This window comes from Coenobita brevimanus, chromosome 99 (genome assembly GCF_032717465.1).
Source record: "Coenobita brevimanus isolate Jiangsu-jjx chromosome 99, ASM3271746v2, whole genome shotgun sequence".
NCBI lineage: Eukaryota > Metazoa > Arthropoda > Malacostraca > Decapoda > Coenobitidae > Coenobita > Coenobita brevimanus.
Window position 1 is genome coordinate 16,639,227 of NC_137052.1, and position 25,209 is coordinate 16,664,435.

At 41.3% G+C, this 25,209-nt stretch overlaps 1 protein-coding gene across 1 annotated transcript in view; it reads left to right on the plus strand.

Annotated features, from left to right (window-relative positions):
* Ptpmeg (protein tyrosine phosphatase Meg) overlaps positions 1 to 25,209 on the plus strand; it is a 422,625-nt gene that overhangs the window by 92,640 nt on the left and 304,776 nt on the right. Inside the window, exons 5-8 of the mRNA XM_080283952.1 lie at positions 7,322 to 7,495; positions 8,773 to 8,893; positions 9,380 to 9,467; positions 24,803 to 24,955. Coding sequence (XP_080140078.1) covers positions 7,322 to 7,495; positions 8,773 to 8,893; positions 9,380 to 9,467; positions 24,803 to 24,955 — 536 coding nt within the window. The remainder of the gene's footprint in view (positions 1 to 7,321; positions 7,496 to 8,772; positions 8,894 to 9,379; positions 9,468 to 24,802; positions 24,956 to 25,209) is intronic.

The following is a 25,209-nucleotide window of genomic DNA, read 5'->3' on the forward strand; positions in this document are numbered from 1 at the left end:
TAGGTTTAAATATTTAGGTACTTATTTAGCCAAGGATGGTTCTTTGAACTTTGAATTCGAGGAAAGGTTAAAGAAGGCTAATCAGGCAATGGGAATGCTTAAAAATATTTGGAATAATAACAATTTTTCTGTGCATACAAAAATCAAACTTTATAAGGTAATGGTTAGGAGTATCTTAATTTATGGACACGAGTCTTGGTACAGCACAGTGACTATGGAAAATAAATTCTTGGTGTTTGAAAACAAAGCACTTAGAAGAATATTAGGAGTTAAGTGGTGGGAAAGGATACCAAATAGTAGAATTAGAGAAATAACAGGAGTGCAGCCGGTCGATGAATATGTTAGGTTCTCACGATGGAAGTGGCTAGGACATGTGTATAGGAGACAGGGAATAGTACGAGGTACACCAGGGTGGGTGGCACTTGGTAGGAGAGGTAGAGGAAGGCCAAAAGAGACGTGGGTGAGGACAATGAGACGGGAAGCTGGAGATGAGTGTTGGGGAGATCTTGAGGAGTTAGCACAAGATAGGATGTGGTGGTGTGAGTTCATCGAGGCCCTATGCATCCCCGAGGGTGCCACAGGAAATGATTGATTGATTGATTGACACTAAACCTAGAGGAATACAGTATATGGAGATGAGATAGGAACTTAAAAAAAGGAGGAGGAATTATAATGTTAACAAAGAAAAATCTGCAAGTCAAAGAAATAGAACTAGATGTACCATCACAGGTAGAATTGATCGCAGTAGAGATTAGTATGTCTAAAGGGAAAGTAGTTGTGGCAAATTTATACATGCCGCCCAGATCAAACATTTAGGAAAAAGGAGAATATGAAGACCTGGCAGAGAAAACAGTTCAAAGTATAAGAGCATTACTACATAGAATGGAGAAGAGCTGAAAGAATTATACTAACTGGTGATTTCAATACAAATATAAACTGGAATACTGTAGATATGTAAAGCCAGGAAAGCTGTTGGGAACTAAAGCTCCTGGACCTTGTGCAGGAGTTTTTCCTAACACAGCATGTAAAAGAAAGCACCAGAAAAAAGAGGACTTGACATACAGTACCATCAGTTCTAGATCTTATATTTACTAGGTAAGAAAATGATATTGACAATATAACGTATCACCCTCCATTCGGCAAAAGTGACCACGCAGTATTAAGTTACAACTTCAGGATTTCATATGACATAGTTAATAGTTATGAAAGTTACAAAAAGAGCCTTAACTACCAAAAGGGCAACTATCATGACCTAAAGAAATACATCTTCGAAATAGATTGGGAAAAAGAGCTTTGAGGACAAGATTTAAATGTTATATATAGAAAATTCTGTGAACTTTATGAAAGAGGAGTCCAGAAGTACATCCCACAGCACAAAGAAGCTGAAAAGAAAATAAAGAAATGGTTTAATACAGAATGTAAAAAATCAAAAGAAAAAAGGGCTTTGTTGTGGAATAGATACAGAGGACACAATAGTGAAAGGGCATATAACAACTATAAACAGGCAAGAAACGATTATACAAGAATAAGGAGGGAAGCCCAAAAACAGTTTGAGAAGGACATCGTAAATAAAAGTAGTGATCAACTGAAGCTGTTTTACAGTTACATCTGAAGCAAAACCAAAGTAAAAGATAAATTACAATCCATTACAGATGAGGGGATCACCTACACACAAGAGAAGGATATTTGTTAAACACTAAATAAGAATTTCCAATCAGTTTTTACAGAAGAAAATAATTTTGAGAGGGATTGTATGGAACATGCATACACACACATACTCCCAGAGATACAAATATCAGAAAAAGAAATACAGGAGGAGTTAAGTAAATTAGACAAAGATAATGCAAATGGTCCTGATGAAATTTCATGTTGGGTGCTACATGAATGTGCAAAGGAGTTAAGTAAACCATTATTTTTAATTTTCAAGGAATCCTTGGGACAAGGTAAACTACCTGATATTTGAAAGAAAGCAAACATTGTTCCCATATTCAAGAAAGAGAATAGACAAAATCCACTCAACTACCGACCAGTATCACTAACCAGTGTTGTAAGCAAGGTATTAGAAAAGCTGATAAGAAAAGTTTGGGTAAACCATCTAGAAGAACACAATATGATAACAAAGACAGTTTGGTTTCATAAAGGGAAAATCATGTGTTACTAATTTATTGAGCTACTATGATAGAGTAACAGAAACAGTACAGAAAAGAGAAGGATGGGTGGACAGTATGTATTTAGATTTCAAGAAAACATTTGACAGAATACTGCACCAAAGACTTTTATGGAAACTGTACCATCAAGGAGGAATCCAAGGCAAACTGTATTGTTGGATGCTAGATTTTCTCAAAAGAGAGAAATGAGAACAGTACTAAGAGGAAATTACTCATCATGGAGGGAAGTGACTAGCGGAGTTCCACAGGGCTCAGTGCTGGCACCAATTATGTTTTTAGTGTATATAAATGATATAGACAGTAACACTGGAAATGAAAGCTATCTAAATATGTTTGCTGATGATGCAGAAATACAAAGGAGAATTACTAATACAGACTCTTGTAAAGAGCTACAAGAAGAATTAAATAAACTTCATGAATGGAGCAGTATATACATGGCAAATGAAATTCAGTGTAGACAAGTGTCATGTGATCAAGTTAGGTAAAAGTGGAAAAAGACCTGATTGGGATTATAAGTTAGGAAGTAAAACTCTACACACATCAGAAAAAGGGGAGGACCTAGGTGTGATTATCAGTAACAGACTATCTCCGGCTGACCACATCAGTGAGATGTATACACTGCTTGCAAATATGAGAATAGCATTCACATATATGAATGAAGACATGCTAAGAAAGATAATAACATCATTCATCAAACCAGCCCTGGAGTATGCGTCAGTAGTCTGGAGTCCTCATATCAAAAAACACATAGATAAGATTGAAAAAGTTCAAAGGGCCGCTACTAGATGGGTACCATGCTTAAGGGATCTAAGTTACGAAGAAAGGCTAGAAAAACTGAATCTACCTACACTACAAGAGAGAAGGAAAAGAGGAGACATGATTACGACATACAAATGCATATCAGGAAAGGAGAAAGTAGACATAAATGATTACATAACCTATGGGGATGCATCAGCATGAGGACACTGCAAAAAACTGCATAAAAAGAGAGGTGATAAAGACGTAAGGAAATTTAGTTTCCCAAATAGAGCAATTGATCAGTGGAATGCACTACCGAATGAACTGGTGTGCCAAAACAATTCATAAATTCAAGGATATGTACGATAAAAATGGTTTAATACATGGGACAGTACGAACTTGACTCATTCCTGTAAAGATACAATTAGGTAAGAACACACACACACACACACACACACACACACACACACACACATCTCCATTCCATTTTTCTTACCTCAGTCCCTCTCACTCACACAGCTATTTTCTCACGCCCACCAGAGTTCATCTTATCATCATCTGCACACAGTCTCTCTCTCTCTGTACAATATATATATATATATATATATATATATATATATATATATATATATATATATATACTGTATATGTAGGCCTGTATGTACAGTCTACGCTCAGAGTTCGCTCGCCTGCCTTGCCGCTCTATCATCTCTGAGATTCAGATTCGTGAATGCGAAGCAATGGACACAGGTGCATAGTGTCGCAGACAGATGGCGTGGTGGGATGTGGGGTTGGGAGAGAGGTGAAGGAGTATGAAGGGCGAGGGGCCATACGGATTAAAGGTACGCGAACCAAAAGTAGTCAGATAAGACAATGAAACACAAAAGATGAAACTCATATAAAGTATATATTTTACTGAAACTACACTGCTGTGGGAATGGTGGCGGGTTACTGGATAATATAGAGTGAGTCAATTGTTCCGCACTATATCTTCCGAGCGAATCTCATCGGTCCTTCTTCTGTCTTCTTGCTTATGCAGGTCTCTCCCTCTCCCTCATTCTGTATCTCTAGCACTCTCACACTTTCCTACTCACTCTACTCCCATTCTCTCTCTCTCTCTCTCTCTCTGTGTAATATATATATATATTATCTTGGTTGCTTACTTGATACGTCACCTCGTTTCTATGGAGGAACCTCCCCAGATCCCTCCCAAGCCCCACCCCAACACCACATCACACCACGCCATCTGTTAGCAGTATTCTGCACCTGTGTCCACTGCTTTGCATTCACGAGTCTGAATCACAGAGATGATAGAGTGGCGGGGGGGGGGGTCGAGCGAACTTTTGCCATTGACTGTACAGTATATATATCAATGTTAGTATCAGTACCAACATCCTGGAAAGCTCATATAAATGTCATATTTATTAAGGGATGAGCATTTCTCCCGTACACTGTGTTCAACATCGTATTAAAAATTTTGTGAACAATAATTTATACATAATTGAAAAATCAAGCCACAGGACAAAAATCAGCTCACAATCACATTCGGTCCAAACTTGGTGGAGGGGTTAAGGTCGAGTAAGAATGAAGTAATTGAAGTTTGAGAGCAGTGGGATAAAGGTTAACCCCTTAACCGCGGGGTGTCTTTCGTGACGCTTGGGAGCAAGGGATCATACCGCGGGGCGTCACGTTTGTGATTCTGTGTTATTTTGAATTCGCCCGAGCTTTCAAGTGGTGGCTTGTATCATCTATCAGGACTGCCAATGTCCAGCACTAGTCAGCACTCCTAATCTCATCTGTACTCATCCATTGTTGACAATTTAGCCATTTCTCCCCGTTCTTGACTCCCCTCCCTACCTCCCCTCCATTACCCTCTCCTCTCGCCTGCCCGGCTGTGCTACACTAAGTAAATCTTCCCTGGAATTTTCCACAGATTTCATCCATTGAAATAAGCCCTATGCCCTATTCTTATACCAAATAATATATACAAGAAAGAAATAAGGTAAGTGATAGTGCCATACACCTGGAACTGGCTAATTATCACCTGACAACACCTCACGTGCATTCATTCGCAAATTTTCGCTGTTTTTTTCCCCTTGAAATATGCCGTTTAATCTATTCTCATAATAAAAATATATATAAGAAAGGAAGGGAGAAGCCTAAGTGGTATTTACATTCACCTGGAACTACCTAATTTATTATGTATTGTCTAGATTTCCTGCCAATCATTTCATAGCGTATATATTAGCAGCTGTCATCCCGCTGACATTGGCAGCTCCCCTGGGCAGGCCACCACACTCTATTCAGTTTACTGTCGTCTTTCAAGGTGAGAGCACGTCGGATTCGCGCCTGCCCAATTCCGCTGCTTTTTAGCCCCATGCAAAGGGCCCTGTGACCTCTACCCCCTACTAAACCTCGTGTGGAAAAAGGTAAAGGGCTAAGTGACTGCTGTGGAACGTGAACTGGCTACTTTGTCAATGAAAATGATAGACAGTGACTACGATCTATCTGGTGAGTAAAACAGTGCAAGTGGAAATGTAAATAATGTGTAAACAGCAAGTAAAAGCAATGAATGTAAATATAAGTGAACAGTGGAAAATAGTTTTATAAGTTACTGCAAGTTACTACATAACACAGTGTCAATAAAATAGAAATGTAAATAATGAAATAAAATGTGTCTATCTATTGCCAGACGCCTCAATCCCGTTTGGGGTGGCCACAAACAAATCACCTCCAAGTCGCCCTGTCCCCTGCCATTTCACTGCCCTGCATCCAACTCACACACCCCTCTCTCATATACCTCTCCACCCCATCCCTCCATCTCATCCTCGGCCTCCCCCTTCCTCGTCCCCCCTCCACCTCACTCACATACACTCTCTTCGTCAGTCTTTCACCCTCCATCCTCTCCACATGGCCAAACCACCTCAGTGTGTTCCTCATAATGCTTCTTATCACATCCACATCCACACCACAACGCTTCTTTATATCCTCATTCGTCAGCCTGTCTCTCCATGTGACTCCACAGGCTCCTCTTAAATAACTCATTTCCACTGCTCTCACTCTTGACTTGTGTCCTTCCAACAACGTCCAAGCTTCACTTCCATACGTTAGAGTTGGTATCACAATACTGTCATGTAGTAACTTTTTCACTTTCATGCTCACTTCCCTGTTTCTTATCACTGCTTTCAAAGAACCAGCAACCTTTCTTCCCTGCTGTACCCTTTAAAGCACTTCACCCTCCAAACCTACATCCATACTCATCACACTACCCAAGTACTTAAACGTACTCACATTTTCCAAAATAGAGAATGTAAATAGAAATGTAAATGAGTAGTAATATAAGAATACGAGTATATATACTAGGAGTAATGAAAGTGAAAGTTTCACTCTAGCATGTATGAATACTATGAGTTATGAAAGTGAAAATGAAAGTAACAGATTCACTCTCAACGCTAGTATACAGGACGAGAAAGTGAATGTTACTTATTTTACTGAAAGAGAAATTGAATGCCTACAGTGACAATAAACTACTATTACTGAAGGAAACTTATGGATAAAGACTGTAGATATATATAAGTGTTATATAGTAATAGAAATATAAATGTGAGTGTTTTTATAAATAATAAATGACAGAACACCAGCGGCGAACGATCGCAAGTGGGAAGGTCATACGCACTCGTAATTTTCATTGCTTTCACAGTGGTTTTTTTTTTTTTTTGGAGTATGGATTCCAAACTGTTTGAGAATCATAGAATAGTGTTTCTAGTAATAATATCAGGCTGCGGTAATCATATTACGGGTTGTCGGGAAGTGTAAAGTGGAGACTTCGTTACCCAACTTCAGAAGTCTCCACAAGTCCTACGGTACTCGACGAAGGCTCAACAAACATCCCAGGAGAAAGCTGAAGGTATGTGCTATACGCATATGTAATTATAATATTCTAGGACTGATAACTGATTTTTGGCAAATATTTTTAGAGAGTCTGTTGGAGCACGAATATGCCCGCGAGACACGCAAGTCAGGCAAAAACAACCCCGTGGTTTGGGGGTTAAGGCCACAGGGCAGTTAAATGTTACCCTTAGACCGTTTGGTGGGCACAGGTGTTGCAGTGAGTGTTCTGTCTTCTTAATGACTCCTTACCACTTCCATTTCCTGTCTGTTGCCTGATTTGTCATTTATGTATGTATTGTAATGGCTGGGATGCACATGGCTGATGTGGGTGAAGAGTTCTGCAATACATGGTCAAGCTGTGTTGTATAGGTCCTGCAAGGCGACTGATATGTAGGGACTAGGCATACCTCTTTCTGTAACTGGGAAAGTGACCTGCCCCCACCCACTGCCCGGCACATGTGTATATGTGTAAGAGTTTGGCATTGTAAGGTTAACAGTGAGTAAGTTGCTTTTATATTCCGTAGGTGGTTTGCCGGTGCTGTATTTCCGTGTGAAGTTCTTCGTGTCAGACCCGGGCAAGCTGACGGAGGAGTACACGCGGTACCATGTGTTCCTGCAGCTGCGGCGAGATGTGCTGGAGGGGCGCCTTGTTGCACAGCCATCCACAGCTGCACTCCTTGCATCATATGCATTGCAGTGTATGTTATCCACTCATCTGTATGCTCTTATATACACCTTTCCTTACCTGTCTCTGTATATACTCTTATATTTACTTGTATATGACATCATTTTCAAAACTTTGCCCTATTTCACTGCCAGCTGTGATGATGGAAAATGCTTCTTTCTTTCTTTCTTTATTTATGTATTTATTTATTTATTTATTATGTATTTATGTGACAGCATTATGCATTAATAAAGATTAAAAGAAGGCAGGATACTCTCTGGTGTTCAGAGAGGAATGAGAAATATGGAAGGCAGGTCACAGTGCTTGCACAGTATTGTCAGTGAAACTTCACCTATATATTTCACCTCATCTACTTGTCACTTTCCTCTGCTGGCTAATATTGCTAAGCTGAGAGAGGCTTGCTATGTTTCTCTTGCCATAGATACAAAAGTTGGCCTAATATTTCACCTCTTCTACTTGTCACATTCCTCTGCTGGCTGATATTGCTAAGGTGAGAGAGGCTTGGTATGTTTCTCTGGCCATAGATACAAAAGTTGGCCTAATATTTCACCTCTTCTGCTTGTCACTTTCCTCTGCTGGCTAATATTGCCAAGCTGAGAGAGGCTTGGTATGTTTCTCTGGCCATAGGTACAAAAGTTGGCTTAATATTTCACCTCTTCCACTTGTCATTTTCCTCTGCTGGCTAATATTGCTTAGCTGGGAGAGGCTTGGTATGTTTCTCTGGCCATAGATACAGGAGCTGGCCTAATATTTCACCTCTTCTACTTGTCACTTGCCTCTTCTGGTTAATATTGCTAAGCTGAGAGAGGCTTGGTATGTTTCTCTGGCCATAGAGACAAAAGTTGGCCTAATATTTCACCTCTTCAACTTGTCACTTCCTCTGCTGGCTAATATTGCTAAGCTGAGAGAGGCTTGGTATGTTTCTTTGGCCATAGATACAGAAGTTGGCCTAATATTTCACCTCATCTGCTTGTTACTTTCCTCTGCTGGCTAATATTGCTAAGCTGAGAGAAGCTTGGTATGTTTCTTTGGCCATAGATACAGAAGTTGGCCTATTATTGTTTTCACAACTCTACTTCTTTCTTTTTCCTTGCTGTCTGGACCCTGTTTCCTTCACCTGCAAATAGGAGAAAGAAGCCAGATGACGATGATGATGGTGATGATGATGACATCTATTGAAAGCGATGATGATGATGATGACGACTCTTGACAACGATGATGGTGATGAAGACTATTCACAATAATGATGATGATGATAGTACAACTAATTCCTTCGTATTGTATTAACAGCGGAACTTGGTGACTACAGTGCAGAGGAACACAGCAACACCTACCTGGCCTGCATGAGACTGGTGCCTAACCAGAACGAAGACCTGGAAAAGAAGATAGTGGAATTACACAAACTGCACAAGTCAGTCTCAATTTTCACTCTGTATTATTGAACAGTTTTCAGCATGTACTTGTGTCCAACTGGCATCCCTTTAGAGAATATCCCTTTAGAAAATTTATATTGACATGACATACAGACTGACTCATCTCTGACCCAGTTGCAGTTATCCTGTCAGGTTTCATCAAAATCCTCTTTCTAGATTTGGCTGTGCTGCACATTCACAGTGAATTATATATGTTGCAAAACTTGATAGGATTATATATATATATATATATATATATATATATATATATATATACACACACACACACACACACACACACACACACACACACACACTGTGTACTGTGTACATAATGTAACTTAGGCAAAAACAGTGTTAAAAGAGTGGCCTGTAATGATGACTTGCTATATTAAAATAAGTGCAAAGTTTATAATAGGTGCCAAGAATTATGTTATTAAAAAAAAGTTTTCTATAATGCATTACTCATCCTCGATCACTTGCAGGGGCCAGACTCCGGCAGACGCTGAGTTCAATTTCTTAGATCATGCTAAGCGGTTAGATCTCTACGGCGTCGATCTGCATAAAGCAAAGGTAAGCTGTAAGGTAGCCTTTAGAATTTCTTGTTTGGGGGAAGAATGAAACAATATGTGTTGAATTAAGAATAGCACATGTTTCAGTTTGTTGTTTGGGTGAGAATGAAACCATGTATGTTAAATTAAGAATAATATATATTCCAGTTTGTTGTTTGAGTGAGAATGAAGCTTGGTTATATTCATCAAAAAATCTCAAGAAGTTTATATGCAAAACAAGTCCCCTTGGAATAACAATTAATTAGTGCTAAGAATAGTTCCCCTTGGTAGTATTTTCAGTTTAAATTTTTACACTGATTTGGATGTGAAGTGTTTAGTAGCTGTATGTGAATGAAGATACAGGTCAGCCATCATCCACTCACTTGATGCAGTGCTGCCTACTTCTTCCTTCACCTTTATCATTCTTTTTCTGTGTCTGCCCTCCTCTGCCTATTTCTCCCATCCTTCGTGTCACTTTTTATAACTCTTCTCTCCTTTTCAGGTGGCTTTACATTAAGTGACAAGCCTATTGGTTTCCTGTAAGCCAGGAAACCATTTACATTGCTGGGTGGAAACCACATAACCAACCCATATGTTTTCCTTACATGTCAGCAAGTGGGTTGGTGGAGGGTTAGTGCCCCTCCCCATAAAACAACTAACTCAAAGACAAATATCCACCTCTTACAGGATTATGGCATCTGGCTATAGATAGATAGATAAATGAAGATAAAAATATAAACAAGCAGTTGTCTGCTGTACAAAACAGGCTAAAAAAAAAGTTATGAATACAGCCCCACTGAATTAAGAATAAAATTGTAATGTTTCTTTTGTAAATTACAGAAAGTTGAGTCCTCATTACTTGTCAAGGGTGTGTTCCAAAATATCTCTTTTTTTTTTTTGCCATGTAATAGGTACCATAAAATAGGGGAAATAGGTAACACTACTTTGTAGGTAACAATGGCATTTCAGTGGATAATTCTTTTTCACTTCGTGTGGATTTTATAACAAAATAAACTTTTACAAGGTCAGCATACACAGACTTTCAGTAATGACTACAAATGTACCAAATGAACAAATCAGCGTTGTAATAAGTTTTAAAAGTTGCACAGGTACCAAGCTTTGAAGTTAGTTATTGAACCTCATCCATTTTTCTACAAACCAAACCTAACAGGACCTAACCTAACCACAAAAACATCACGCTTTTATCCTAACTGTGGTATGGTATCATAATGTTTCCATGAACTGTTAGTGTCATAAATTATGTCATGATGAAATTTAATTCATTTCATAAGCACTTCAGTTTTTGTGAATGGGAACTGTCTTAGATTTTGTCCCCTGAGATCAGTGTGTTATATGATTTGGTATATTTAGTCCAGGGGACTAGAGGTATTTAAAATGGTTTCCCTCTCTTATCTCAGAGTGGGTTTTGCAGGGTGGTCAGCAACATTAGTATCTTTCCCTGTCTTGCATTATTTCCTCAAAAATATTTCCTGGTTATTAGAGGAATGTGTCACAACTGTTATCTGTTTGGGATGGAAGGTCGAAGAAAAAAAGAGTAGATTCCATGTCTACAGTTTGTCCTTCAAAAACACATCACAGTTACAACAGGCACTCAGTCGTAAATATGAGCATCCCTCCCCACGACATTTAAGGATTGAAGCTGCCCAACACGCTTAGTAGAAAAACCTCCACTCATCTCTGGGACCCGAACCTTAGCAGATCCTGTGCCAGTTGGAGATATCTGACACCAGACCACCAGGCATCTATAGACTAAATAGACGTAGATGAGGTGGGATGATGAGCATTTTTCACTGCCATACAGTACTAGCATAAATCCATTGATAACGGCTTTTTTTTTATTCACCTATGATCATTTCTTGAGAAGTGAACTATTCCTTTTTTTTTTTTTTTTTTTTTTTTTTTTTTTTTTTTTTGAGGAGGATTTACTGACAAGTTTGTATGGTACTGAAATGGGTAATGAAAAAAGAAATATAAAATACCATAATACTCTCTGAACTGAATGAACGGAAGGCAATGATTGATTATGCATGTGAGGATGAAAGAATGAGAAGGTATGAAATGGATGCAAGAGTATACAGAGGTTGGGGTAGTGGACTTTCTGACCATTACTTGATGGTGGTGAAAACCAAGGTTCAAGTACAGTGGAGGAATAGAAGGAGGGAAGGACAGAAGGACGTAGTCCATCCGGTGAGGGTAGAAAGGTTGCAAGAGGATGAAAAAAAAGGCTGAATATAGGAGAGAAGTGGAGGAGCAATAGGGAAAAAGTGATTTGGAGCAGATGGGGGAGGTGGAAGGTCTCTCTTTCTATCTATCTATTGCCAGACGCCTCAATCCCGTTTGGGGTGGCCACAAACAAATCACCTCCACGTCATCCTGTCCCCCGCCATTTCACTGTCCTGCTCCCAACTTACACCCCCCTCTCTCATATACCTCTCCACCCCATCCCTCCATCTCATCCTCGGCCTCCACCTCACTCATATACACTCTCTTCGTCAGTCTTTCACCCTCTATCCTCTCCCCATGGAGGTGGAAGGTGTGTGTAAGATTGCACAGAAGAATACTGTGCAGCAAGTGAGGTGGTGCGTGGGGCATAGACAAAATGAAGGGGGGTGCAAGGAACAGCATGGTGGAGTGGAGGTGAGAAAAGCTGTGGCACAAAAGGAGAAAGTATATAGTGAGTGGATGGGAAGCAGAGGCATAGAGAAAGTTGAGAGATGGAAGAGAGAGGGGTAAAAATTAGTAAGAGAGAGTAAGATGAGAGTGGATGAGAAATTTGTAAGGAATTTGAGTGTAAGGTGGAGGGAATGTAAGAAAATGTTCTGGAAGGTAATGAGAGTGGGACTGTTAGGGTTCTACATTATCATAATACAAATCATAATAGATAGCAACATAAGTGTGTAGTCTTAAAGTAACATGATAGTCAAGCCAGGTGTGGGAGAGAAAATGCGTTTGCAGATTTCGGTAAAGGAATACCAGACGTTCAGTGTGTCACTGGAAACGCTACGTACACACAGACACACAGGCTTCTTGAAACTTTCACACACGTCCATTATATGTGACTCAAGCTCACCTAGACAAGAAAGGAGGAATTAGACAGGCAGAAGGAGGCTAGTGACAAGGGGGAGAGGTTGTAGAGAGAGAGAGAGAGAGAGCGTGAAGAGGGGTCTAGCTAGAAGTTAGTTAGCATATAAACGCTCTTGTGTTACACACCGTGTTCAACTTGAGCTTTCCCTTTGAAGACAGTAAAACTACAATCAAGACCCAGTATCCATCTTTAACTTCTCCTGTCATCGATTACAAGTGAATTGAAGTTGATTCCCCACATATCTGCTGACCATTTACTCCACTTTGGCAATGACTACTTTCTAATCAGTCACAAGACTGACAAGACAGGATGATAAACAAGTTAGTAGGGAGTGAAAGATAAAAATTGTAGATTGCTCATGGAGAAGGGAGAAAAAGTGAGCAGGTGGAGAGAACACTTCAAGGAACTGTTAAACATAATGAAAGTAGTGCAAGTATAAGTGGCTGGGGAATGGCTGGGAGAAGGAGGGAGATGAGAAGGGAGGAAGAGGTCAGTAGGATGGAAGTAATGGAAGCAGTGAAGAAAGGGAAAATGAGGAAAGCCCCAGGAATTGATAGAGTTTGTGGGGAAATGCTGAAGCATGGGGGAGAGCTAGTAGTAGAATGGATGTGGAAGATGTACAGATTGGCCTGGGAGGAAGGTAAAGTCTCGGGGGACTGGCAGTCAGGTATAATTATTCACCTGTACAAAGGAAAAGGGGAAAAAGAAGCATGTGGTAGTCGTAGGGGCATTTGTCTTCTTAGTTTAACTGGAAAAGTATATGGTAGGATACTTATTGTCAGACTTAGGGAAATATACTATACTATATACCTATGCTGCTTCCTCCAAGGAAAGGGAGGTAGCCGAGACAGGACGACACACTCCCCATTTACTCATCTATTCAAACACATTCATTCGCATCTTAGCCCCAGAAGGGGAGAACGGACAGATCCTCACCGCACCACACCGCACAAGGGTCAACTGCGCAGTGCAATCAGTGACATCCGCAGCAGGGCCCAACAGCAGAGCTGGTTTACCCCTGCCACATCATAACAGACCCATCCCCATACCCGCACCTGACCTGACTAACTGATCAGACCAAATGCGGGAGAATATCCCCTCAGGGCTGCGTCATCACTTATTCATTCACAGTTTCTCTCCATTTATTTCTGTCACGTACAGCCACTCTTCCTTGCTCAACAGACATCCCTCTCGCATCCAGCTCTCTCTTCACACTGTCCATCCATCCTATTCATGGTCTCCCTCTCAGCCTTACACCTCTCACATCAGATCTAGTTATCTTTTTCACCAATCGCTCATTGTCCATTCTCTCCAAATGCCCAAACCATCGCAACACCCTCTGCTCAACTCTACCAGCCATCTCCTGAACAACTCCAGTTCTCCTTCTCACTTCATCATTTCGCACTCGATCCATACGCGTCACTCCACACATACTCCTCAGACACCTCATCTCCATTACATTCAAACTTTTCCTCTCTGCTACACCCATATTCCATGTTTCAGCCCCATATAATGCAGTTGGTACCACAGCACCCTCATACAGCCTTCTCTTTACATCCATTCTAAGCGAACGACATCTAAACACTTTTTTAATTCCTCCCAGCACCTTTCCTACTTCATTTATTCTAAACTTCACTTCTGCATCTATTCTTCCATCCACAGCAACATGTGACCCTAGATATTTAAAACACTCTACCTCCTCAAGCAACTCGCCATTCAAAACTATATTCATCCCCCTACCATCTACCAACCTTGTACACTTCATCACTTTACTCTTATTCTCATTTACTTTCAATTTCCTCCTTTTACACACCCTTCCAAACTCCTCTGCCAATGTCTCAGTCTCTCCTCTGAATCAGCCACCAGTGCAGTATCATCTGCAAACAGCAGCTGCTTCAGATTCCACTCTCCACCATCAACATTCACCAGACTCAGACCTCCACCTAAAACTCTTGCATTCACCTCCCTTACATAATGAAAATAACAGAGGAATTAGTAGGAGAAGGACAGGGAGGTTTTAGGAAGGGAAGAGGTTGTGTATTGTAGATCAGATATTCATTCATAGGTCTTTAGTGGAAAAGTTTCCAGAGAAGGGAAAAAAGTTGTATGCAGCGTTCTTGGATTTGGAGAAAGCATATGACAGAGTGGTTACTCAAGGAATGAGGAATACATTAAGAATATATGGTGTGAATGGGAAGCTGTTGAATGCTGTGAAGAGTATGTATGAAGGTACTAAGGCTGCAGTGCATGTGGATGGTGAACTGAGTGAATTTTTCTACCTGAATGTTGGATTGAAACAGGGATGTGTCATGTCTCCATTGTTTTTCAGTCCATATATGGATAGGGTTATAAAAGAGTTACAAGGTAGGGCAGTGGATGCTGGAGCGGCCCTAATGAGAGAGGACAGAGTTTAGAAACATCCTGTATTATTGTTTGATACTGTGTTGTTTAATGAAGAAAATGGGGAACTGCAAGTCTTGGTGAATGAGTTTGGGAGTGTGTGTAAGAAATGGAAGTTAAAGATGAATGTAGGGAAGAGTAAAGTTATGGTCTTTGAGAGAAATGAAGTCACTAAATGTACAGTGAGGTTGGATGATGAGGAAACAGAAAATATAAGCGCATTTAAGTACTTGGGTAGTGTGATGAGTAAGAATGGACGTGGAAGTTTGGAGGATGAAGTGCTTGAAAGATTACGAGAAGCAAGAAAGGTCGCTGGTTCTTTGGAAGCAGTGATAAGAAATCAAGAAGTGAGCATTGAAGTAAAAAAGTTGCTGCATGATAGCATTGCGATACTAACCCCAAAGTATGGAAGTGAAGCTTGGACCTTGTTGGATGGACACCTGTCAAAAAGTGAGAGCAGTGGAAATGAGTTATTTGAGAGGAGCATATGGACTTACATGGAGAAACAGACTGACAAATGAGGAAGTGAAGGAGCGTTGGGGTGTGGATGTGGATGTGGTAGAAAGCGTTAGGAGAAATACACTGAGGTCTCTTGGCCCTGTGGAGAGGATGGAGAGCGAGAGACTAGTGAGTGTATGTGAGTGAGGTGGAGGGGGGGAGAGGGAAGGGAAGGCTGAGGATGAGATGGACAGATGGAGTGGAGAGGTATATGAGAGAGAGAGGGGTTGTGAGCTGGGGGAAGGGCATTGAAATGGCATGGGACAGGGTGACATGAAGGCGATTTGTTTGTGGCCACCCCCTACAGGATTGAAGCACCTGACAGTAGATAGATAGATAATACTCTCTTACAGGTGTTGAATCATGCATGACATGGATGGTTATGTCATAGTGTAGTTTTGTTAGAGTAAATAAGAACTGAAGAATTTGCTTAAACAGTTAAGTCCTGTTATGCATAGCTTATGGTACACATAGAAGTGTTGAAGTTTTATAAGTAATGACAGAATTATGGGTTTCTGCAACTTTTATAGCCTGTTACCTTAATAATTAAATTTTTCTTTATTAGTACAGTAGGTGAGGTCACCCAGCATCAACTCAGTCAGTATAGTACTATACTGCATTTAGGTGACTTTACACTAGAGTGAGAAACCAGATGGTTTCCTGTAACCCATGAGACTTTAAAGTGCTGGGTGGCAACTGAGTAACTATACTGTACAGTCATCCCTTAACATCGGCAGGGGTTAGGTAACAGAGACACCCGCGAATGTTAAAAATCTGCCGATATCTGCTGCCTCCCCTTAAAAACACCTCTGGACTCCCAGTTTCCTTATATAACTAAAGAAAAACCCTGTGTGCATGTTTACAACCATCCGTCCATCATCCAATGGTACGTTGCCCCAGGAGAAGCGTAGAAGCCCGGCTCAATCCGATTGGAGCGCATAATTACCCACTAAACCACCAGGTGCCATAATTTGGTTATATGGTTATAACTTTACACTCCCTCTTCTGTCTTTCTTTCCTTCATTCTTTCCACTTCCTTCAGCCTGTGGGTGGCTCTACATTGAGTGACAAGCCAAATGGTTTCCTGTGCACCAGGAAACCATTTACTACGCTGGGTGGTAACCATATAACCAAGTTTTGGCGCCTGGTAGTTTAGTGGGTAATTATGCGCTCCAATCGGATTGAGCTGGTGAAGGTTTATATCCAAGGGGTGGTTGGGGTTGGTTGCTCATGTAATGCCACTCAGGGATGAGTGAGGCTGGTCACTCTCATCTTAAATGTCGGGACCAGCTGCCTAGCCCCGGGCTCCTACGCTCCTCATGGGGCAATGTGGGATTGGATGATGGATGGATGGATGGATAGTTACCAACCCGCTTAGTAAATGGTTTCCTGGTGTACAGGAAACCATTAGACTTGTCACTCACTGTAGAGTCACCCAAAGGCAGAAGGAAGAGGAAAGAATGAAAGAAAGAAAGACAAAAGAGGGAGTGTAAAGTCACCTGTAGGTGGAAGGACGAGGAAAGAACGAAGGAAAGAAAGACAGAAGAGGAAGGAAGGAATGGAGAGAGGAGAAGAAAGGGCACACCCGAGAGCGCACTACATCGAGTGAGTGGATGGTGAGCGCCCCCACCTACCACAAATGTTTACAACCACTTTATTTAATACAAGGACACTAAACAACTACTTTATTTAATACAAGAACACTAAAAGTTGAAAATAATGAATAGTGTACTCCTGAATGGTTTCTTCTGACAACTGTGCTCATCCCAGCTCCCTCCAAAAGGAAGAGTGTTACAGTATATTTCACTCACTGGATAATGCCATTACTGTACTAAAACAGCCAAAAACTGTGCCTGGGATAATGTTACAGTGTCAGCAGAGTTCAACGAGATACATTTTTTTTTTCTGTAGCCATCCGCAGATATTCAAAACCATGTACAGTATGTTAAAACCGCGGATGTTAAGGGATGACTGTGTTACTAAATACTGTACAGGTAACACCTGTTTATCTAGTGAGTTAAGGTGCTTCAACTGGATGAGACCCATAAGGGTTTATATCAGAGGTGTGTTTGGAGTTTAGTGCTCACATTGTCCCACTCTAGGGCAGGTGGGGCTTGTCACCGTCATCGTAATTGTTGGTACTGAGTGGCCTAGCTTCAGGTTCCTATATTCCACATGGGGCAAAGATAGGATTGGCTGATGGATAGCTTTCTATATATATATATATATATATATATATATATATATATATATATATATCATCATCATCATCCAATCCTATATCGCCCCACAGAGGAGCGCAGGAACCCGGGGCCAGGCAAATTGGTCCAGACATTAAAGATGAGAGTGACCAGCCTCACTCATCCCTGAGTGGCATTACATGAGCAATCAACCCCAACCATCCCTTGGATATAAACCTTCACCGGCTCAATCCGATTGGAGCGCAATAATTACCCACTAAACCACCAGGCGTCAAAATTTGGTTATATGGTTATATATATATATATATATATATATACACACAGGTCTCCCTCATTTTACGATTGGTATGCATTCCTAGAAAGGCAATTGTAAACCAAAATATCGTAAAGTGAAATTAAGGTTTAATGGGATAAATAGGGATGCGTTACTGGACTCATGTATAAGGAACCCAAGACCCATACAAGTGATCTAATATGCAGTAATAATGATGATGTTTTATGTATTGTAGAGTCGTGCTTGTCTCCCCAGCTTTCTTAATGTTGACAGCATGCTTTATAACAGTTGATACAGTCGACTGTGCAAGACTCATGGAACGAGCAGTAGAGTTTGCCTCCTCACCTGCTTCGTGCTGCTTCACAATATTAAGCTTAGACTCCAGGGTTAAGGACGTTCTTGCTTTCTTTGGCTTCATATCACCAGTACCAGATGTTGCAGGGCGTTTACAAGACATCACGGTGGTGGCACTAGGGGAGCAAAATATGAAGAACAGGAGAAATAGTAATATCATGGGCACTGATGCACACAGATGCACTGAGGTTGTATGTTGAACAAGCACGCGAGTGAGACTGGCAAAAGCGCGGGAACCTGTGTAGGTGGGGCGAGTATGCCACGCATCTCTCAGCTGATCTGCCTGTGAGTGCAGGATTTCCACATACCCAATCGTAAATGCAAGGGAGCTCAATCGTAAAGTGAACACTTGGTACTAAAGAAGAAGGATCGTAAATACGAAATATCGTAAAATGATACAACGTAAAACGAGGGAGACCTGTATATACATATATATATATATATATATATATATATATAAGGCTGAGCATAAGGAGAGAAACGGTTCTAGAACTTCTGTTGGTCTCTCTATAACCAAATGTATTAATCCCTAAAAGGGTTGCCACAAACAAGTCGCCTCCACGTCACCCTGTCCTTTGCCATTTGGCTGTCCTTCCTCTAGCTCATACCCCCTCCTTCATACATCCCTCTACTTCATCACATCATCTCATCCTCAGTCTCCTCTTCCATCTCTCTCTCTCTCTCTCTCTCTCTCCACATCACTCATATACATCCATTCTCTATCCATTCCACATGGCCAAATCATCTCTGAATACTGTACTTCTTTCAACACTTGCAGTCCCATCCACATCAACACAATAATTTTCCTTGACCTCCTCATTTGATTGTCTGTTTGTCCTGGTAACTCCACATACTTCTCTCATGTGACTGGAATTTCACCGTAAGTGGGGTTGATCACCATCCATTCACTTGATGTAGTGCTGCTCTCAGGTGTCTGTCCTTTCCTCTTCTTCATCCTACTTTTCTTCATCCTCTCCTGTCATTCTTTCCTTCATTCTTTCCTCATCCTTCTGCCTATGGGTGACTTTACATTCCCTCTTATGTCTTTCTTTCCTTCATTCTTCATCTTCCTTCTGCCTGTGGGTGACTCTACACTGAGTGACAAGCCAGATTGTTTCCTATACACCAGGAAACCATTTACTATGCTGGGTGGTAACCATATAACCAAATTTTGGCCCCTGGTGGTTTAGTGGATAATTACAGCACTCCAATCAGATTGAGCCATTGAAGGTTTAAATCAAGGGGTGGTTGGGGTTCATTGCTCACGTAATGCCACTCAGGGATGAGTGAAGCTGGTCACTCTCATCTTAAATGTCAGGACCAGCTTGCCTAGCCCCGGGCTCCTACACTCCTCGTGGGGCAACATAGGATTGGAAGACGGATGGATGGATTAAATTCTAGTTACTGTTCTTGCAAAAGGTTCATTTTCTGCTGTGGTGCCTGCAGTAGTGTTTTTCATTCCCGTTTTAGAACTTTAGTGGTGGCAGTTTCTTAAGCAGTGTCTTACCTTATAGGGAGTGTTCACTTAGAATCCTTCTGTCCATCATCCTTTCCAATGTTGCCCCATGAGGAGCAGAGGAGCCTGGGGCTAGGAAAGTTGGTCCTGACATTTAAGATGAGAGTGACCAGCCTCACTCATCCCTGAGTGGCATTACATGAGCAATAAGCCCCAACCGCCCCATGGATATAAACCTACTGTACACAGGTTCAATCCGATTGGACCGCCTTAATTACCCACTAAATTCCCAGGTACCATAGTTTGGTTATATGGTTACGACCCAATGTAGTAAACCATTTTGTTTTTTGTTTATTTAATAGCAGAATGGAGGAAGGAAAAACAAATGAATAAAAAAATAATAATGATCCATACACCAGATTACTGGTGGCCTCTGTTCATAAAATATTTGTAACAGTTAGACTTGAACAGCTTTGGGTTGAAATTTGTAGGGAAACAACTCTGGGGAAGCGAGTTCCAGAGAGATGCAATTCGGGGAATGAAAGAATTCTGATAGGCAGAAGTTCTGCAATATGGCTGAGTGACAATCCCCTGGGGGTAGGGGGGTTTTTCAAGAATACTCCCCCAGTTTCCCTGCTTGTCGTAAAAGGCGACTAAAAGGGTTGGCGGAGGGTTAGTGCCCCTCCCTGGAAAACAACTAACTAAAAAAATAAACAATAAGCCTCGGACAAGGACTGACCAAACAATGACAACCAAGGACCAGACAAAGGACATGGTTATCGGAACGTGGAATGTAAGGGGAGCGAATGATGAGGTGAAAGAGAGAGAGATTGTCCAGGTGCTTGAGGGTGCAAAAGTGGATGTATGTGGAATAACTGAAACAAAATGGAGAGGAGAAAGTGTGAGAGAATGGGAGTATGGATGGGGTATATGTGCAGGAGTAGGTGAGAATGAGAGGGCAAAGGAAGGAGTATGTATAGTTGTGAGTAAAAGATGGAAGAGGAGCATTAGACAGTATGGATCAGTTGGGTCAAGGATTGTGTGGGTAAAGTTGAAAGTTGGAATACAAATGTGGGCAATTGTGTGTGTGTATGCGCCAACGCAAGATCTTTCTAGAAGAGTGAGAGAAGAGTTCTGCATGGAAAAGTTTGGAAGGAATGAGAGAGTGTTTTTGATTGGTGATATGAATGGTAAAGTTGGGAATGTGAAGGTGGATGGAATAGTTGGTGAGTGGGGTGTGCCTGCTGAGATAGATGAGAATGGGAGTGCGTTATTGGACATTTGTGCTGGGAGGGGGTTGGTGATAGCCAATACCCTCTTCAGGCATAAAATGATCCACAGGTATACATGGCGAGTGATGAGAAGGGTGGGTGGTAAACTGAATGAAAGGAAGGCAATGATTGATTATGTGTGTGTGGATGAAAGGATGCGAAGATGTGTAATGGATGCAAGAGCTTATAGAGGTTGGGGGAGTGGACTTTCTGACCACTATTTGGTGGTGGCCAGAATTAGAATCCAAGAAAGATGGAGGAGTAGAAGAAGGGAAAGACGAGAGGAAGGAGTAGTTGCAAGGAGAGTGGAAAGGTTACAAGAGGATGAGAAAAAGGCAGAGTATTAGAGAGAAGTGGAGGAACGATTGGGCAAATATGAATTGGAGCAGATGGGAGACATGGAAGGTGTGTGTAGGATATTTACAGAAGAAATATGTGCAGCGTGTGATGTGGTGTGTGGAAGGAAGAGAAGATGGAGGGGGGTTTAAGGAACAGCGTGGTGGACTGAAGAGGTGAAACAGGCTGTGGCACAAAAGAAGAAAGCATACAATGAATGGATGAGAAATAGGGGCGTGGAAGAAGTTGAGAGGCGGAAGAGAGAGTTATATGTAGAAAGAAAGAGAGAGGTGAAAAGATTAGTAAGAGAGAGTAAGAAGAGAGTGGATGAGGAATTTGGAAGGAATTTGAGTGTAAAGTGGAGGGACTGTAAGAAAATGTTCTGGAAAGAGGTGAAAAGAGTAAGACAGGGTGGAAGTGAAGTTAGCAGGGGAGTGAAAGACAAAAATGATAGATTACTAGTGGAGAAGGGAGAAGAAGTGAGCAGATGGAGAACACTTTAAGGAATTGTTGAACATAGAGAATGGAAGTAATGCGAGTATAAGTGGCTGGGGAATGGCTGGGAGAAGGAGGGAGGTGAGAAGACAGGAAGAAATCAGTATGATAGAAGTTGTGGAAGCAATGAAGAAAGTTAAATCGGGGAAAACCCCAGGAATTGATGGAGTGTGTGGTGAAATGCTGAAGCATGGGGGAGAGATAGTAGTAGAATGGATGTGGAAGATGTGCAGATTGGCCTGGGAGGAAGGTAGAGTCCCGAAGGATTGGAAGTCAGGTATAATTATTCCCTTGTACAAAGGAAAAGGGGAAAAAGAAGTGTGTGGTAATCATAGGGGCATTTGTCTTCTTAGTATAATAGGAAAAGTGTATGGTAGGATACTTATTGACAGAGTTAGAGAAAGAACAGAGAAATTAGTTGGAGAAGAACAGAGAGGCTTTAGGAAGGGAAGAGGTTGTGTAGATCAGATATTCATTCTTAGATCTTTAGTGGAAAAGTTTCTAGAGAAGGGAAAGAAGTTGTATGCGGCTTTCATGGATTTGAAGAAAGCATATGACAGGGTGGATAGACAAGGATTGTGGAAAGTGTTAAGAATATATGGAGTAGATGGGAAGTTGTTGGATGCTGTGAAGAGTATGTACAATGGTGCGAAGGCTGCAGTGCATGTGGATGGTGAACTAAGTGAATTTTTCTCTTTGAAAGTTGGGTTGAAACAGGGATGTGTCATGTCTCCATGGTTGTTCAATCTGTACATGGATGGGGTAATAAAAGAGGTACAAGGTAGGGTAGTGGATGTTGGAGTGGCCCTGGTGAGAGGGGATAGTGTTTGGAAACTCTCTGTACTGTTGTTTGCAGATGATACTGTGTTGTTGAGTGAAGACGAAGGGGAGCTGCAAGGCTTGGTGGATGAATTTGGGAGAGTGTGTAAGAATTGGAATCTAAAGGTGAATGTAGGGAAGAGTAAAGTGATGGTCTTTGAGAGAGGTGAAGTCAGTGAATGTACAGCGAGGTTGGATGGTGAGGAATTGGAAAATGTGTGTACGTTTAAGTACTTGGGTAGTGTGATGAGTAAGGATGGAGGTTTGGAGGGTGAAGTGCTTGAAAGGGTACAGCAGGGAAGAAAGGTTGCTGGTTCTTTGAAAGCAGTGATAAGAAACAGGGAAGTGAGCATGGAAGTGAAAAAGTTACTACATGACAGTATTGTGATACCAACTCTAACGTATGGAAGTGGAGCTTGGACATTGTTGGAAGGACACAAGTCAAGAGTGAGAGCAGTGGAAATGAGTTATTTAAGAGGAGTCTGTGGAGTCACATGGAGAGACAGGCTGACGAATGAGGATATAAAGGAACGTTGTGGTGTGGATGTGGATGTGATAGGAAGCGTTATGAGGAACACACTGAGATGGTTTGGCCACGTGGAGAGGATGGAGGGTGAAAGACTGACGAAGAGAGTGTATGTGAGTGAGGTGGAGGGGGGAAGAGGGAGGGGGAGGCCGAGGATGAGATGGAGGGATGGGGTGGAGAGGTATATGAGAGAGGGGGATGTGAGTTGGGAGCAGGGCAGTGAAATGGCGGGGGACAGGGCGACTTGGAGGCGATTTGTTTGTGGCCACCCCAAACGGGATTGAGGCGTCTGGCAATAGATAGATAGACATTCCAGTCATGAGCACTACCAGATGCCCGAGTAGCACGAGGGAAGGCATGGAGAGGTGGCACCATGGCCTACTTCGTCTGAGCATTTGCCAAAAAATATCTGTAAAATAATGCAAGGGAGGCAACATTCCTTCTTATTTGCAGAGGAGGTAGTTTATTTGTAATGGCAGGGTTGTTAATAATTCTGACAGCTTTGTTCTGAATTTTATCTAATTGTTTTAATGCAACCTCTCCACATCCATTCCACAAGGGTGAGCAATATTCAAGCTGAGAGTGCACAAGACTTATAAATTATAGTTAACTGCTCATCAGCGAAGAAGTTAGACTCTGTACAATAATCCAAGTTTCTTTGAGGCGGTTTTAGCAAGTGATCTAACATGAGAGGTCCAGCTAAGGGCATTGTTAAGTGAGATGCCAAAAATTTCAGTACTTTTGGAGATGGGAATATTAGTGACACTGAAGGTAATGTATGAATCTGGTAATATCTGGCTATTAGTAAATTGTATATATTTAGTTTTACTAGCATTAAAAGAGACAAGGTTGTTTTGTCCCCATTCACTGATTGTAGGTAGGTCTTGATTTATGGAGATGGCTGTACTGAGTTGAGAGGTAGAGATATTAGACTTTGTAAATGGGTGTCTGAGTGTGAATGAACTATTTAGTGTTGAGTCATCTGCGTATGAGTGGATGGGATTGTGGGTGACAGATAAGAGATCAGTAATATGAACCAGGAATAGGGTTGGCGTCAGAACTGACCCCTGCGGCATGCCGGTGTTAATTGAGTGGAAATTGGAATATGCATCATCTACTTTTACTCTTATTTTCCTGTCACTAAGAAATGAAGAAATCAAAGGAACAAAAGACGTTAGTCCATAGCAAGGGAGTTTGGACAGCAGGGAACGGTGCCATGCTCTGTCGAAAGCTTTAGAAATATCAAGAGCTACTGCATGAGTTTCTCTATGTAGATCAATTGATTGATGGATGGTATGAGTTAGGAGATTGAGTATGTCAATGGTGGATCTTTCGTGGCTTGTCACTCAGTGTAGGGTCACCCATAGGCAGAAGCAAGAGGAAAAAGTGAAGGAAAGAAAGGCAGAAAAGGGAGTGTAAAGTCACCCATAGGCAGAAGGAAGAGTAAAATGAAGGATAGAAAGACGCGAGAAGAAGACAGGAGAAGAGGAAAGGTCAGACACCCAAAGCAGCACTACATAGAGTGAGTGGATGGTGAGCACCTCCACCTTTATTATTACTATTAATATTATTAATATTATCATTATTATTTTGCAACTTGTGACAAACTGTTTACTTTCAGGATTCGACCAACCGAGAGATACACTTGGGTGTAACTGCCATCGGTCTGGTCGTCTTCCAGAATGGAATAAAGATGAACACTTTTAGCTGGGCAAAAATTGTTAAAATCTCATTCAAGAGAAAGCAATTTTTCATCCAGCTGAGAAGAGAAGTGGTATGTTTTATGGAATTCAGTAATGCTTTATTATAGCTATTGGAAAGATATTGGTAAATGTAAATAGGCACTTTCCTTTTTGTGTTGCTTTATTATAGCAGTGATGAAAAGTTTATACATACTTTCTACTTTCAGCATAACTTTATTGTAGCTATTATCAAAGAAATTTATAAGTACTTCTTTTTTCTTCACAAAGTACACATACCGGGTATTCGTTCTGAGTGTAATCACTCGAGTTTAATCTTATATTTTGT